Below are 17,480 nucleotides of genomic sequence, written 5' to 3' on the forward strand. Positions count from 1 at the left end.
CACACACACACACACACACACACACACACACACACACACACACACACACACACACACACACACACACACACACACACACACACACACACACACACACACACACACACAAACACAAGCAGAAGAGGCAGCTATCTGAGCTATGGGAACAGGAGGAAGACATGGAACCTGGTGTCTAGGCACTATAGGCACAGCTCATTGGTTAGTACTCTTCATAGGCATGCAGCAGAGCCAATCACTATGCAGTATCGTATCTTAGCAACTATTCCACCACGCTCCGGGCTACAACATTGAAAACACAAATGGATGCTGTTGAGTGTTGACAGCCAAAAATCTTATCTACCTCAGAGTCAGAAAGTTCTAGTAGTGAGTAGTGAGAAAATTAGAAAAACTAAGTGCAGAGCTGAGTGGGAAAAAGATTCGGTGGATTTTTATGAAACAAAAGTTTGAAAGTGGATATTCAAGCTTTCCCTACAGCTGCAATGTTGGTGAGTTTAATGTCGTTTAATACAAGCAGATCGCAGATGCAAATTGGATGAATGGGGAGTCAATGGATGGTATGGCAAGTCACTTCATATCATTATAATAAATATAGAGTTGCAAATTGCAAAGGACTGTGCTGTCATGTGCCAGTTTTTTCATGTCAAGGACCCCCAAATTGACACTAATGAGCCTGCGGACCCCCATTTGAAAACATAATGCCATGGACCCCATAAGAGAAGATTTTTAAGGCTGGCACCCGGAGCTGTGGTTAATGCAAAGGAGTTAATGCAATCATGGCGGCCCCCTTGAGCGAGCGAGGTGAAACGCAAAGCAACGAGCAATGTGGGACTAACCTCGCGTCACCAGGCTTTCCACCTCGGAGGAAAAATGTGGGACAGTTTTGTTGTGATTGTCAACACCTCTGGTAAGAATGTCGGTGCGCTAAAATGCACTAATATTAGCAAGTTTGCAAACCTCCGCTGCGCTGTCTCGAGAGGCGGGTCACGTCGCCCATAGAGAGCAGTCTCATGTCATGTTGAAGCATATAGTATTGCAGAGAACACACTATATCGGATCGGATTGGCGCCGTTTTGGTCAGACCGGGTCCAAACAGGCAAATCCTTCTCGGCTCCGTTTCGGACCGGATCCAATCCTTCCGGGTCCGTTTCCGGGCGGGTGTGGCCAATTAGAATGTTTCTCGGATCCGTAGCGGTTCGGTTCACAAGCGGGTCCAATTTTCCCCGCTTGTGTTTTTAACCTCGGGGCTACACCCGACTCACTCCCGCTGGAGTCCTGTTTGGCGTGTGGTGAAACGACGCCATGCCACCCAGGTATGTGGTTGGTGGTCCTCCTTCTCCGCAGTGTATATATTCATTTGGTGTCTTTGATGCCATGGGAATATAAACATGGGCTCTTGTTGTTTACAGTTGTCCTCTTACCTGGCTACCGCTGCAGTGAGCACAACGACAGGCTCATTAAAGCCAGTACGTTTCATTGTGTGTTTCTCTGCTCTTGCCTCAGCGAATTGTAGTAGCTACAGTAAGTACTATTTTTAATACGGCCGTTTTTGCTTTTAGGGCCAGCACCACACCTGCTGCTTTGCTGGGGTTTACCTTTGGAATGGAGAATCATCTCCTGTATTGTCTAAACCCTGATGATTAAGTAGAATGTACAGTCCAACACCTGCACATGTTTGGATATGTACTAGCCTATGTTCATGCCAATGTATTTATTATTTCTGTTTATATTTTGTACATTGTGTATTTTGCCCTGCTACTAAAAGATTAGCACTTTGGTGATTTGTTGTATTTATTCCTGTACTTTGAGGTGTATCATGAATGTTTTATTTGCTGTTCCATAATGTGACATTTACGATGTAGTATTGAAGTGTAATTTTATTTCTGCCTCTTGGTCAGTTCCCACTTGTAAAAGAGACGCAGTCTCAATGTGTTTTTTACTGGTTAAATGAAGGTTAAGTTTTTTTTTAAACAAAACAAAAACACAGACAGGCAGGCAGGCAGGCAGGCAATGCCGTTGTACCAGTATGAGGATGACAGACTCGGTAGTCCTTCATTAGCGAAGCTCAGCAACCATAACCCTGCTGTCAAAGTGCTGCTGTGGCCACGGCTCTCCTCAGACTCCTCAACCATGTCTAGGCATGGCCTCTCCTTACCCCTGATTTACATGTTCTATGTGTTACACACAATACAATAGACAGAGAGAGAGAATTATGTGTGAGTTTGTTTTTGCATGCGCCATTGATCTGTGATTAGTGGTCACAGCAGGACACTGTCATATTGGCACTGCCACTGTTGTCATAGTTATGTTAAAAACAGCATAGGTATACGTGTGTGTGTTTGTGTGTGCGTGCCTGCGTGCGTGGGTGGTGCATGTCTGTGTGTAGTGGTGCTTTAGAATGGGGCAGCTGTGTTAGTGGTTTCACTGTGTGAGAACAAGTTGACAAACACACACACGCCATGCACGCACGCACTTACGCACGCACTTACGCACGCACGCACGCACGCACGCACGCACGCACGCACACACACACACACACACATATAAAGCCTTAAAGTGATTGCCTCCATTTCAACTCCTAGACTATGTGCTCCACGGCGGTGAGGGATTCTTGCCCTGTGAGATAAGCCAATCATAAAACTATAGCACATGTTTCATATTGTTCCCTCTCAATCCTAACCAGTTTAGCTCTGTCTGTGGCATGGAAGCATTTCAGCGCAAAGCCTGAGTTTTACAAAAGGTTGCTATATGGACTAAAGTTCTCAAACTCTGCCCGAACCCGACCTGGCCCGATCGGTACCGACCGACCCGACGTTATCGGGCCGAGCCGGGCCCCAAAACTATGCTAATTAGTCGGGCCGGGCCGAGGGCTCTGTGATTTTCCGTGATTTTGTTATTTTTCTTTCTTTTTTTTAAAGAGTGTTATTATAATAAAAATAGCAATTCTGTTGTGTAATGTGATTGTGTATACATGTAGCCTATATGTATTCATTATGAAGAGGGCTGCGCTAGGCGATTCACTTGTGACAGGAGGACTGGTGGCGGGGGTCGCATCGCACTGGCATTTCAGACTCCGAGGCCTCGTGCACACATGTCAAACCACGTGACTTCCATTGGAAAAGCATTGAGCCTGAAGGCGGCCATGAAACACAGACGGAACAGATCATGTCCGTCCGGCATGTGTGTACGAGGCCAGAGCAGCATGCAGCCCCGCAGTCCTGCACTGCGCGCAGGCAGTACAGTAGAGAACAGTGAACGGTGTGAGACGTTTGTGCACCAAACGAGCTACTAACCACCAGTTAACTTGCCAAGTTGCCATATGCATAAATGTTTTATAAAATCAATCGGATTATCACACGATAGCCTATAGCTGAACGAAGCGACAGGGTTTCGTCATGTTGCACCGAGTCTCGTTAACCCAGCTGGCTGCGATTAATAAAACCTAATTATTAATCAACGTCGCCAAGCGATCCATGGTGATATATTTAAACGCTACACGTAAAGCAACTTCACTTCAGACGAAACTAAGGGAGGGAGCTGCAGCAGCTATTCGTGTTTACTCACCAGTCACCAGTCACCACCACCACTGTATGGAATCCATTAGAATGATTGGAAATGGAACATTAATAGCCTATTCTAACGTGAGTTACATACATCCTTTGATCTCCGTTCTCACTTTCACACTGAAACACGGCGCCGCCATTTGGTGGCATTTATTTTTTATGGTAGGGTCGGGCCGGACCATCATTTTTGGGCCCGTTGAGAATTTTAATATGGACCGTCCCCACTACAGAGGCGGAAATCAGTGGTGGATAAAGTACTCAAATGTTACAATTACAATTTACAATTTAGGCATTTAGCAGACGCTCTTAATCCAGAGCGACTTACATTAAGCAATAACAAAAGCATGGCATACATCACATATATAAAAAGTAGTTATCATGAATCATAAACTAACGTAACAGTGGAGTATCTATGTTAACTATACATACTATACTATATAATATATTATACATGTGTACTATAAAGTGCTATGACTACATAAAGTGCAATTCTAGAGCTGTCTACGTAACAAGCTATAGGTCTGTTTAAAATACTATCTAAGTCTACATAATGTGCTATCTAATGTTTTACTTAAGTAAATCAATGTCAATACTGCAATATGCAAGTCAAAGTCCGGAATTCAAAATGTACTTGAGTCAAAGTGCAAAAGTATTGGCATCAGAATGTAAGTAGGCCTACACATTATGCAGAATGTCCCATTCTAAGGCTGAGCTCACACGGTTAATTCAATGCTCTATGCTCGTTGGGTAGTGTCATGGCCGCCCCAATGCATTTCCAATGGGAGTCACATGGTTTGACACAACATTGTGTTGTGTGAGGGGGAGGGGCGCAGTCCAAACACAGCTGAAAGCCATACAACAGACCATGTGACCTCCATTGGAAATGGAGGCCTAAGGCCTCACTCACACGGTCGCAACAGATTGCTGTATACAAAGGGTGTGACACAGCTTGCCCCAATGCATTTCCAATGGGAGTCACATGGTTTGACACAACATTTGTGTTGTATGAGGGGGAGGGGCGCAGTTGAAACACAGCCGAACAAATAATTAGAAAGAAGAAAAAAACGGCAGGTTACAACACTTTCTTTGTTGTTTTTCTTCTTTGTAATTATTTGTTTGGTCCAAAATATTGTGTTTGTTGTCATGAGTTGTCACAACTCGAGTTGACTTTGTCCGCGGCGTAACCGTCTTTAAATAAATACTTTTTGAAATGTCTATGAGAAAAATGCATTGGGTTTCATTTCCTGGGCCTGGCGTCGTCATGAAAGGGGGCGGGACTGCAACGCTCTATATAGCAAGATAGCTATAAACACAACACGAGATCCACAAACACTGATAATTGTGGTATCAGGATCGGATCGGAAACGAAAAAAGTGTATCGGGACATCCCTAATTTCTATGTACTGTTGTTCTGTTTGTATCTATTTCTATGTCCTGCTGTGTTGCTCTGTTTCTTATTGTATTTTACTGCTGCTTTATTTTTGACTGTGTTCTTGTTTTATTCTATTATTGTACACTACCTTGACTCCATATATGGGCATGCTGGTATGCTCATATATGGAGATCTCTGGATCTGTCAGTTCTTGTCCCTTTTATGCCCACATATGGAGATCCCTGATGACATCAGTATATGCCTGATGAGTGATGACACACTGAGGTTAGACAAAACACACTCCATATTTGGGCAGGCATACCTGCATTGGGAACTGGTTATGGCTGAGACATGAGGAGGTCCGCCAACAACAACTGGGGTTATAAATAGTTAGCGTGTCACAGGCTGTTATCATAAACCTTTAACTAACCAAGACGATGTCATCGGCTGAACGCGGAGATTTCAAACCCAGTTGGGCGGACCAGGTTGAAGAGGAAGAAACCGATGGTCGGTTACCGCCTCCAAAAGAAACAATCAAAGGAAACATCAAAACCATTACAGAATATCAAATAGATGAAGCAGGAAAGAAGTTCAAGATTGTGCGGACCATCAGGATTGAGACTAGAAAAACCTCAAAAGCTGTGGCCAGGAGAAAGAATTGGAAGAAATTTGGCAACTCAGAGTTTGACGCACCAGGTCCTAATGTCGCTACCACCACTGTCAGTGACGATGTCTTCATGACCTTCATCTCCAGCAAAGAGGAACTGAACGCCCAAGACCACCATCAGGATGAAGACCCCATGAACAAGCTCAAGGGACAGAAGATGGTGACCTGCCGTGTGTGCAAAGGTGACCATTGGACCACCCGCTGCCCTTACAAGGACACCCTGTTGGCAACGGGAGGCGAGGAGAGGCCTGCCGGCTCGGGAGAATCGGAGCCGGCACAGCCGGCACAGAGCAAGGCCGGAAAATATGTTCCTCCCAGCTTGAGGGACGGAGGCACACGCAGAGGAGAGACCATGCAGTCCAACCGCAGAGCTGACGACAACGCAACTATTCGCGTGAGCAATCTGTCTGAGGACGCCTGCGAGGAGGACCTTCAGGAGCTCTTTAGGCCATTTGGCTCCCTTTCCAGGACGTACCTAGTCAAGGACAAGTTCACTGGACAGTCCAAGGGCTCTGCTTTTATCAGCTTCCACCATCAGGAGGATGCAGCCAGGGCCATTGCAAAGATGTCAGGATATGGTTATGATCATCTTATTCTCAATGTTGAATGGGCAAAGCCATCAAACAACTGAGTGCCACTATTCAAACAATATGCCAGGGGAGATTGTATTGTTCCAGAAGTTCAATTTGGCTGTTATTATTATGATAAAGGATTTTTTTGATGAGAAAACAACAAAGAGTCTGAAGTATACCTCAGGTGTGAGAGATGCACATTCAAGCCACATCATTTCTATGTGAAACCCCAAGGGGGACACGATTGGCCGGAATGTGATGATGTATGATGGCAAGAGGGCCCCTCACTTCACCCTCGTGTGACAGCATAAAGTACATCATCATACATCATCACATTCCGGCCAATCGCAATTGGCGTCCTCACTTGTCAGTCCTCACTTTTTATCCTCAATACGTACTTTGCTCAGCCAATCAAATCATCGCTAAGGGGTGATCAGCCAATCAAATCATTGCTATGGGGTACACACAAACGGACAAAGCTGGGCATGGGAGGGACTAGCGCCCCTCAAAAAGGGCACAACTCTGGGAAATTGCAAGTGTGTTTGCATTGACAATTTCAAGCTTTGAGTCTTGCATAAGTACAGTATGATGATGTATTGACCCACATGACGTCACAGGGACCCTAGCCTCGGAAACCTAGACGTTTTTATTTCCAGGGAGAAAAAAACAGTCTGGGACCGAGTCCACTTCAATTCGGCATAGAGTAGCGCAAACGTCGATCACTCTCTGCTGATTTCTGATCGTCTGCACCTTTGTTAAATTGACGCACACACGCACGCACATACACAGTACACACACACACTCCTCTCTCTCTCTGTCGCTCTAATTAATTAGTCTCATGTCGCGCAGCTGCGTCTAGATTCTCCCGGCGGATCCTGCCGGGAGCTGCCTATGCCATAGAAAGCATAGGTGGACCCCAGGCTACAGGGACCCTGACTATAGTAAAAACAATCACACCCATGTGAAGTGAGGGGCGTTTTGTGTTTCCACAAATTTACGTCATATTTGGTGGGCATTTTACCTAATTTCTTCTTCCATTGTCAATGGCAAATATTGAGACGTGCGGGGACAGAAGCTGTATATAGCAGAGGCTAGCCTCAAATAGTTCATACGGAATACATAAATTAAACTCAGTCACTTACTTGGTCAACCACACTAACTAAATAAAATCACACTCATGTGAAGTGAGGAGCGCCCACTGTCTCTGCCACATTCATTGCAGATTCACTGCCAGTTATATTGTATAAAACAAAACCAGTCACAAAATGTATTTATATTGGCCACATGATGTCTCATGTGAATGTTCGTCTAACTGCTGCCCTAAACAAACGTTAAAAGTCCATAGACTTGGCTACCATTCGAATTGTGAGGGGCGCCAGCTCCTCCTATAAACAGCTATAGTGTAGATTCTGTCTGAACACAAACATTAAATGCCATTGATTGATTGATTGAAATTTGTATTAACAGTTTGCAAAATTACAGTACATTTCAAGCACAAACTCAATACAAAGGCTGTTAACTGTGAGTGAACGACCCAATTAAGCATTACACTTGTTTACAACAGGGTCCACCATGTTCAATTCACCATGACAATGAATGGAGAATTTACGTCATACTGTATGTGTCTTGAGCAAATTGACTGGGTATGTCCGTGGCCACCCTTGGCCAATAAGGGACCACCATTCTTAATGATGATGCACGATGATGTACGCCCCTCACTTCACACGGGTGTGAATTGTGTTCTCTAAACAGACATTAAAAGTCCATAGACTTGGCTGCCATATAACTTAATTTAAAAAGCCAGGCAGTGGAGGGGTTAGCGCACCTAAAAAATCACACCCGTGTGAACTGAGTGGTGTAAGGTCTTATATAGCCTGGGTGAACAGGGTGAACATAGCAACCATGCTCATTTTTTCTGCACAGACTAACAAAGCCAGTTGTAAGAGTGGTTTACACCACTCAATAATGAAATCACACCCGGGTGAACAGGGTGAACATAGCAACCATGCTCATTTTTTCTGCACAAACAAAGCCAGTTGTAGGAGTGGTTTACACCACTCAAAAAAACTAAGCTATACTGACAACTTTGTCAACAATAAAAACTACAAAGTTAGGGAGAGACTATAGGGGAGAAGAGATCCAGTAGAACTAAAAGACAAGTAAGGGATAATATCTGGCTAGGTGGTCGTTGTCGGGAGATAATTTACCGACAGGGAGTTAAACTACCGAGGCGAAGCCGAGGTGGTTAATCACCCTGGACGTGAATTATATCCTGACGCAACACAACCAGATATAGCCAGATATTATCCCGCTTATGGCTACATAACATAAATGTCAGAAAACAAGGAAGTGAGTTGATCAAATAGAATCCATTTCCGGGTACTGCTTTGTCTATTTCTCGCTCAGATGTTTTCAAAAACATTTTTGAGAGCAATTTTTAGCTGTAAATGACATTGTGTGTCACAGTGTGTGTGTTTACATGGTTGTCATGTTAACAGCAGGAAATCAGCGGGGCCCAGCAGGTGCTCAGAGGGTTTGATTAGGCAGCGGAGCAGTCTTTTATCAAGAATTAATGAATTCAACGAAGCCATGTAATAAGTCATATTATGTTTGGTTGTGTATCTACTATACAGGTGTATAGCAGATATACAGATCATCTATTTTCAGCATGCAACCATAAGTGCAAAATCTGACACCATAAAGGCCTTCCAAATTTACATTTTAGTCAAAGTCAACTTTAGATTTAGTCGACTAAAACGACAAAAACTAAACTTTTCAGGTGACTAAAATATGACAGAAAATACATTATTTTTTCTATTCAAAACAATATGACTAAAACCAAAACTAAATTTGCTGCATACAACCAATCAGATTTGGGCTGGACCAAAACTAAATTTGCTGCATACAACCAATCAGATTTGGGCTGGATTTGGGGGGCTGCCAGTCTGAAGTGTTTCATTCCACGCAACCAGATGCTAGACTCACTAAGAAAAGGCCTTTGGAACAAATTAGATGTTACTTTGGTTTAGCAGAGAGAGAGAGGGGGGGCACAGCATCTGTGTGTGTGTGTGTGTGTGTGTGTGTGTGTGTGTGTGTGTGTGTGTCCGTGCGTGTGTCCGTGCGTGCGTGCGTGCGTGCGTGCGTGTCCGTGCGTGCGTGTCTGTCGTCCTGTCGTCGTGACGACGACGACAGGAAAACGTCGATGTCGCAGGGATCCATCCATATCCATGCTTGTCAATTATGTCTGCTGTGGGTCCACTCCACCACACATACATTTACTCTGTTCTGTGTGCACCATCTCTGAGTCACCGTAGAACCAATTACCCGCGCTGGCATTCGCTGCAATGCGGGGTTCATTAAGAACAGGCAGGCGTAGGCATCAATATGAGGTCTTCATTTGAAGCACTCGATGAATATTCATCCCGGCGCTTAAATTCAATTGTTTATGTGGAGTTGAATCACGCTAAGTGTCCCCGACGGAGTCATAACACAACCTGGTACCAGTGTTAATGGCACTATAGCGAGAGGGAGGACTACATTAAGTCCCTAAGCCTAACCCATTTAGACCTGAGGCAGATTCTACAAATGTCTTCTAAGTCTAATGTTGTCCCAGGGATCCAAATATATTGCAAGCGATAGTAGTAGTAGTAGTAGTAAAGCAAATATTTTAGTTAAAGGGGCATTCCATTCATTTTCAACATTTTACTATGTCATTAATATACCTTAGAGCTGTTGTGTGGAAATAATACAAAAGTTCCCCCATTCTGTGTTTCCTAGAACTAGAGGTCTGAAAAAAATCATTAACATGGTGAAACACATCTTGATGACATCATCAAGATGTGTTTCACCATGTTAATGATTTTTTTCATAATTACAGTTCTAGGAAATACAAAATGGGGGGACTTTTTTATTATTTCCACACAACAGCTCTAAAGGTATATAAATGACATAGTAAAATGTTGAAAATGGGTGGTTTTCCCCTTTAAGACATTTAGCTTTAAAAATATATTTTCAAAGCCAATGTTCACAATATTTCAAAAATGACAGATCTACTTGAAGCTATTTCTTTAAAAGTCTACTAATGTGCTATACATATAGCTATAATCTAAAATGACACAGTGCTTCCCCGGTCTTAGTGTGTTATTATGAAACATGGCACACCTCACCGTTTTCAGGGGCAAAAATATATTTTCAAAGCCAATGTTCACAATATTTCAAAAATGACAGATCTACTTGAAGCTATTTCTTTAAAAGTCTACTAATGTGCTATACATAATCTAAAATGACACAGTGCTTCCCCGGTCTTAGTGTGTTATTATGAAACATGGCACACCTCACCGTTTTCAGGGGCAGATGATACTACAACTGTGCTAAAAGCAAATAAAGGGACATTTTTAGTAGGTGACAGAAAGCCATGCCTCAGGCGTCTCTCCACATACTTACTCACCCACCCAGCAACGAGCATAAATATAGCTAATTGCATTGTTAACAACCCCCCACCACAACCCCCACCACCAATTAGCTGCCTTCCTCAACAGAGAATAGCAAACCATCCAATAAGTCACTCTGGGCTTTGCATCCATTACAGGCCCTGCTACATCACCAAGGAGACCACACTCACACACACACTTGCACTTGCACACATTCACACGCGCGCACAGGCACAGGAACAGAAAATGTATGCTAGTTAAAGCCACAGAGCTGAGCTGCATTCTTCTTAGCACATGTTTTCAACTTGTTGTAACCGCTGTGATACGAGAGGGATGCATGCAGTGCTTTACAACCAAGTACAAGTTTCTGAAACGTAGTTGTTTCCCTCTATAATATATATATTATATATTCCCACCCTCCTAAGCAGGGTGGTGAAGCAGGGCCTTCCTCAGTGTTCTTCTCAGGGCCTTAAATGGGCCTAACTGTCTTAGGCAGATAGTCTCCAAGACTGGACTTCACTCATTGGCTTGTGAAACAATCCAGCAGGCATATAGGTGGGCAGGCAGGCCAGCCCCAACAGGAGCATGTACACATTCCACACAGGGCCTCGCTGCCACATGGGGTTGTAAATACATTACATTGAACATACATGATAAATAATTAAAAATGTAGTATGTATTGGGTCGGAGCCCACTGGCGGTGTCTTCGGGGTTCTGGGACTGCTTCGCTTCCTCACGAGGTGTCTTACAGAGTTCCCCTTACATATGAAATATGTTGGGTGGAGAGGTAGTCTCGATACGATAGAGAACGTATGGTTACGATGTAACCTTTGTTCTCTGAGTGAAGAGACTACCTCTCCACCACGATGTCGCTCAGAAGCGGTGTCGATCAAGTAAACCAGTGTAATCACGCACACCTGGGCCTTATATACCCGTGCGTGCCAGTACAACTGGTGTGTCTTAAAGAGATATCCACGTCACAAGTGAGGTGGGGTCATTCCCCTTACCTTATGAAATATGTTGGGTGGAGAGGTAGTCTCTTCACTCAGAGAACAAAGGTTACCAAGTAACCATACGTTCTTTAGTTTGGGTCTGGAAGGCTAAATGTCATCAAATGGTGGTCTGTGGCTCAAATGCAGAATCCATAATGGACCTTGATATGAAAAATCTTGAAAACCACTGATTTAAGGTATATTTAGAATGGATACAAAATATGCGATTAATTTGCGATTAATCGGCGATTAACTATGGGCAATCATGCGATTAATCGCGATTAAATATTTTAATCGACTGACAGGCCTAATTCCCATGCTTTTGTTCTTGCCTAATGTAAATCGCTCTGGATTAAGAGCGTCTGCTAAATGCCTAAATTGTAAATTGTAAATCTTTAACTGATGAAAAATCCCGATCCCGACAACCTTTATGCGTGTCACTCACCATCTCTCTCCCCATTTCCTGTCTGAATCCATGATTTTTGTAACCCTTTCCATTTTACCTTGGTGTTGTCCTGGATAGTCAGCTCTCATTCAAAGCACACACTACAGCGTTCACTAGATCCTGTAGGTTTACACTCAGTCAGGCCAGCTCCTTATGCAGTCATATCAAAACTTGACTATTGTAACGCTCTCCTTAATGGCCTACCAGCATGCGCACTTAACACATCAAACGCGATAACCTTACATTTACGTTCTTAATTAATAGGTCCGGTGCGAGACACGTGAAAATACGTTTCAAGCACTTTTGTATTGATTACTTTCAATCACCTTTCTACCCACCCGGACAATAGATCAACCAGCCCCGATCCATGCCACAACACCCCGGGCACGTGATCAAAAAATAATAAAATAAATTCCTCTCCCCAACCCTCCTGAAACAGGACGGGAGGGGCGCTTTGTGTTTAGAGTATCCCTAATAGCGGCGTCCATGCTCTGTACGGTCGTAAAACTCTAGTCAGCCTCAATCACACTTCACACTGCATGAAGACCCAGTATCAGTTTGCCTACCCCCTCCCCTCCTGTTTCTCCCTCGGAGGGGAGGGGAGGGGTCTTGTCTTGTGTGAAGACAGTGTCGGACGGATCGTTGCTGCTGCTCTTCTTTCACCTCCACCTCTGTAACTTGGCTGCATTGTAACCGCTTCTTCCTGTGAAAACAATGGCGATGATATTGCTGCTGGGCTGGCGACACCAATATTTCACGGATTGTATCGAGGGACCGTCTGAAGGAGAGAGAGGGGCAGGGTAGGCTAAAGAAGAGCCATGCTAGCCTAGCCTATACTACTACTAGCCATGCAGTAGCCATGCTGCGTGTGATGCGATCGAGGGAATTAAAGCGGGGTTCGGTGGTGCATTGTAACATCTTCTTCCTGTAAAAACAACGGTGATGATATTGCTGCTGGGGGACCGAACGCATCCTAGAAGAAGATCGGTGTGACAGATTTGGCGAGGCGCTCATCATCATCCTCATCATCATCATCATCGGGTAAGACAAATAATGTGGATTGAGAAGGGCAGATGAAATGAAACCATGCAAAGACGCGTTGTGTCATTATTTATCTATCTACGTGTCTTTGCATTGCATCATCGTTGCAAACGTCATGTTATAGCCTACTTAGTTGCCATACTATACGTTATACCGCTATATTGATTATATTTATAAAGTATATATATATATATATATATATAATTTGACAGCTTTAGTTACTTTGGGATTTCGATTATCATTACAAAACGTCATAGACTAACCACTACAGCCGCCCTATATGCATTTCGGGCATTTGAAAATAGCTAATCTACAAGCACCACATTTTTTTTTCTCCCTCTACCATGTGTTCTTGCTTACTGTAAATTGCTCTGGACTAAGAGCATCTGCTAAATGTGTAAATTGTTGTCCCTGCAGAGCTGGCACACAAGAGTGTGGAGTTGGACGTCGTCGCCCTGTATTCCCTGGGGTCACCGTGAAGCCCAAGTTGGAGCTGTATCGGGACACTAGTGAGGTTCTTGCTAACCCGTTTTTCAACAAGACCATGGACCGTGGCCGTTTTCAGCTCCTGCTCCGGTTCCGGTTCCTTCCCTTCTCGGACAATGGGGCAGGTAACAAGGCAGACAAACTGCAGAAGGTGAGGCCAGTGTTGGGACTTGGAAAAGGGTCCTCCTTCAATGCTTTCCTTCAGCACCCTGTGTATAGGCCTTCCTGGACTGTATAGCAGCCAAAGTGTTAAGCCTCTCCAATTGATCCAGAATGTCACAGCTCGCTTAGTCTTCAAAATGATGATGTCTCCCCCCTTCTCCACTTTCTCCATTGGTTCCCGGTTGCTGTCCACACAGAGTAGGCTACACAAATCTGATGCTGGCCTTCAAAGTAACAAAACGTATGGCAGTCTGATCGGATCTGACAACCCACCTGTGCTGTTGTGCTGTGCTGTGCTGTGCTGTGCTGTGCTGTGCTGTGCTGTGCTGTGCTGTGCTGTGCTGGTGTGCTGTGCTGTGCTGTGCTGTGCTGTGCTGTGCTGGTGTGCTGTGCTGTGCTGTGCTGTGCTGGTGTGCTGTGCTGTGCTGTGCTGTGCTGTAGGTATAGCGCTGCGCTGTGCTGTAGGTATGTCGCATGCACTACTTCATGTAAATAAAAATGTATACAGTATTACAACAGTATTACAATGGTGTAGATGGATAGCCATCCATCAATGTACACATGTACATACATACATGGAAATAACCAAATGCCATTCCCTCCACATAATATTTGATATTGTTTGCCATATAAGGTCCCTCATAATTTGCTGCAACGAAAATAATCAATTCTGGATTAGTTGAAACACTGAATGTTTACTGCGCCTGTTTACAAAACAGATGGAAAATTAGATGCAGTAATTCTGTTGTCCGTTCTAAATGATTTGGCTTTTCATTTTCAAATTGACAGCCGGATTTGCTTAATGTGAGAATGTGCTGCAGAACCACTTAGGCGAGTTATTTGCATTTTGAAACGGATTTTAAATGTCAAACAGACATCTGACAGTTTTAAATATAGATCATTATGCAAGACGAGTGTGTTACTTGCTCATATCCATCTTATGGAGGCCATCACCCCTGCGCACGCACGCACGCACGCACACACGCACACACACACACACACACACACACACACACACACACACACACACACACACTGCTGACACACTAATCAATGCACATAAATTAATTCGTTGGTCAACTCTGACAGTATTATGTTTGACTCATTGGTTACAAAAGTGTATCTTTACATTAACCTTGTAATGGCTGAGGGAAATCATTCCCTGGGTCTACTCTAAACATGACTCCAAACTCCAAACATGACATGATGAAATGAAAGACATCCCGTTAAAATGACTGACAGTATCCAACTGACATGTTATTGTCTCCACCAGGCCGAAGGCATGGGGAGAGAGTATGTTTTGCACTCCGTCCGTGTGTCCGTCCGTCCTTCTGTCCGTCCATTACCATTTTCCAGAACGGCCTGTTATAGCGCCACCATGAGGCAGCTTTTAACATATTTTACCTAAAACTGCACCGATCTGCGTGAAACGTTGCATGCACACTAGAGAGATTTGGTCGGGACTCCCGCGGGACACGGGATTCCCGCGGGATGGGATTAATATTTGTATTAATCCCGTGATCGGGACGGGACGGGAATGAAAGTCAACGGGAGCGTGCAGGAGCGTGATTGACGTTGGTCGCGCTGCCAAGTTCCAACCAAAATAACAGAAGCACCCATTTTTGTTGTAGTCATCTTTCTGTGAGCCAACACTCTTTTGACTTGCGTCAGCAGTGCTAGTGCTTCCACAACACAACAACCTCCTCCATGCAATCCAGTCGGGCTGGACGTTTTGTACAGTTTTATATGAAGAGTCAAAGACATCGCAATGCGGCCGTGTATGATTCTGCATCGCGCCGGTGCCGTGATTGAATCGATTATTTATAGCCAGATCATCCTGATGCATTTGTTTCTCCTGGCAGTGGCAACTTTCAATTGTGATGCTACGTTAGCTGTTAGCTAGCTCCCTGAACAGCTGTTCTGTTCTGAGCGAATGTTCTACAATACATCGTCTCCCTTCTTTCTCCCAACCGGGTCCCATACACCAGTGGTTCCCAAACATTTTCATGCCAAGGACCCCTAAATCGACATTTATTAGCCCGCGGACCCCCATTTGAAAATATGCCAGGGGTAGGGACCCCCATAAGAGAAGATTTTTATTACGGTTCTAGCTGTGATTCTCAACCATTTTAATTTCAAGGACCCCCAGTTTGACATGTATTAGTCTACGGACCCCCATTTAATGGCATTTTTATCGCTGGGACCCCCAAATTATATTGTAAAATCAATGTTAATTTAACTCTGAGTGTACAAATGGAACATTTGGTTCCATTTGTACACTCCCATTTGTTACAGACCCATAAGGGTCCATTTGGTTCCAAACTATTATTTAGCTGGGGACCCACTGGAACTCTCAAGGACCCCTGGGAACCACTGCCATACACAGACTTGACTGAATAATTATTCATATAGAGGTTTTTTTTTAATCTTAATTGACAAAGCACTTGTTAACTGTTAAGCTTTAAGTTCTGTTCAGGGAAAAACCGTGTCATAGGACTTAAATTAAGTGTCAGAACTGTATTTGGCAGGCCCGCGGGAAGTACTTTACACTCGCAGGGGCTGAGCGTCTAGTAGGGGGTGCGCTGCGCGCGCGCCGCAAAAATGCGCGTGCACGCGCATCATGCACGCGCATTTTAGCGCATTTTCACTCGCAAACGTGGCCTTTACTTTCCCTCTCCACACGCAAGTTATATGAACGAACTGACACAGGCAATTCACCAGGATAAGGTGCCAATACTGTGATACAGCATATTTATTTATCTTTTTTTTTTCTTCCCCTCCTGTTCGAGGGGGGGCTGTGCCTGGGGGGAGGGGGTGCTACAGCCCCCCCAGCACCCCTACTTCCCTCAGCCATGGTATTTGGTAGTAAATCCAACACTTTATTGTCTCCACCAGGCCGAAGGCATGGGGAGAGAGTATGTTTTGCACTCCGTCCGTGTGTGTGTGTGTGTGTGTCCGTCCGTCCTTCCGTCCGTCTGTTACCAGCTAATCTCCGGCACCGTTAACCCGGTCGATGCCAAACTTTGCACACACACTCCCTGGATGCCAACGATGAACCTCTGCCCCACATTTTCCAGAACGGCCTGTTATAGCGCCACCATGAGGCAGCTTTTCACATTTATTACCTAAAACTGCACCGATCTGCGTGAAACGTTGCATGCACACTCCCTAGAGGCCAAGGACAAACCTTTGACCTGCATTTTCCGCATCTGCCTTTTATAGCGCCACCAGGAGGCCGACTTTTGTAAAACACATTTTTTGATATTACTCCTCCAGATTCTGTCCAAAAATCTCACAAATCGTTACACATTATCTCTATGGTCATGTGCTCAAGTCGGATATGTCCGAGATTTCATATTCCATCCTAATTGGCTATAATTGGCTTTCACAGTTTGCAAGATTGCCCCGTTTTGAACAAAAGCCTCAAATCATGAACGCAACATGCAATTTACGTGAAATCTTTCACACATTTTCTTACTAGGCTGAGGAATATATCGCACCCTTTTCACATTGGCCTGTTATAGCGCCACCAACAGGTTGATTTTTGCAAAACACATTTTTGGAACAAAATGCCTCAAATCATCCAATTGCCATCAAAGGCGTATGAAGAAATGGCACCCTTTTCACATTGGCCTATTATAGCGCCACCAGGAGGCCACAACCCAACCTGCCCTGGTGGAGACTTGTGCCCTGAGGGGCACTTTTTCTAGTTTATTTTAATTTAATTGGTAGGCTATCTGTCTTGAGAAGCCA

General features: G+C 44.4%; 1 protein-coding gene across 1 annotated transcript; it reads left to right on the forward strand.

The window, feature by feature from the left end:
- Positions 1–5,369: 5,369 nt before the first annotated feature.
- LOC306919475 (eukaryotic translation initiation factor 3 subunit G-like) lies at positions 5,370–6,230 on the forward strand (the record flags this gene model as incomplete). Its single annotated transcript, XM_079532244.1, has 1 exon — positions 5,370–6,230. The coding sequence occupies one exon, from the start codon at positions 5,370–5,372 to the stop codon at positions 6,228–6,230; it is 861 nt and encodes a 286-aa protein (XP_079388370.1).
- Positions 6,231–17,480: the final 11,250 nt, after the last annotated feature.

Source organism: Electrona antarctica, assembly GCF_951216825.1.
Source record: "Electrona antarctica genome assembly, contig: scaffold_25, whole genome shotgun sequence".
Taxonomy (NCBI): domain Eukaryota; kingdom Metazoa; phylum Chordata; class Actinopteri; order Myctophiformes; family Myctophidae; genus Electrona; species Electrona antarctica.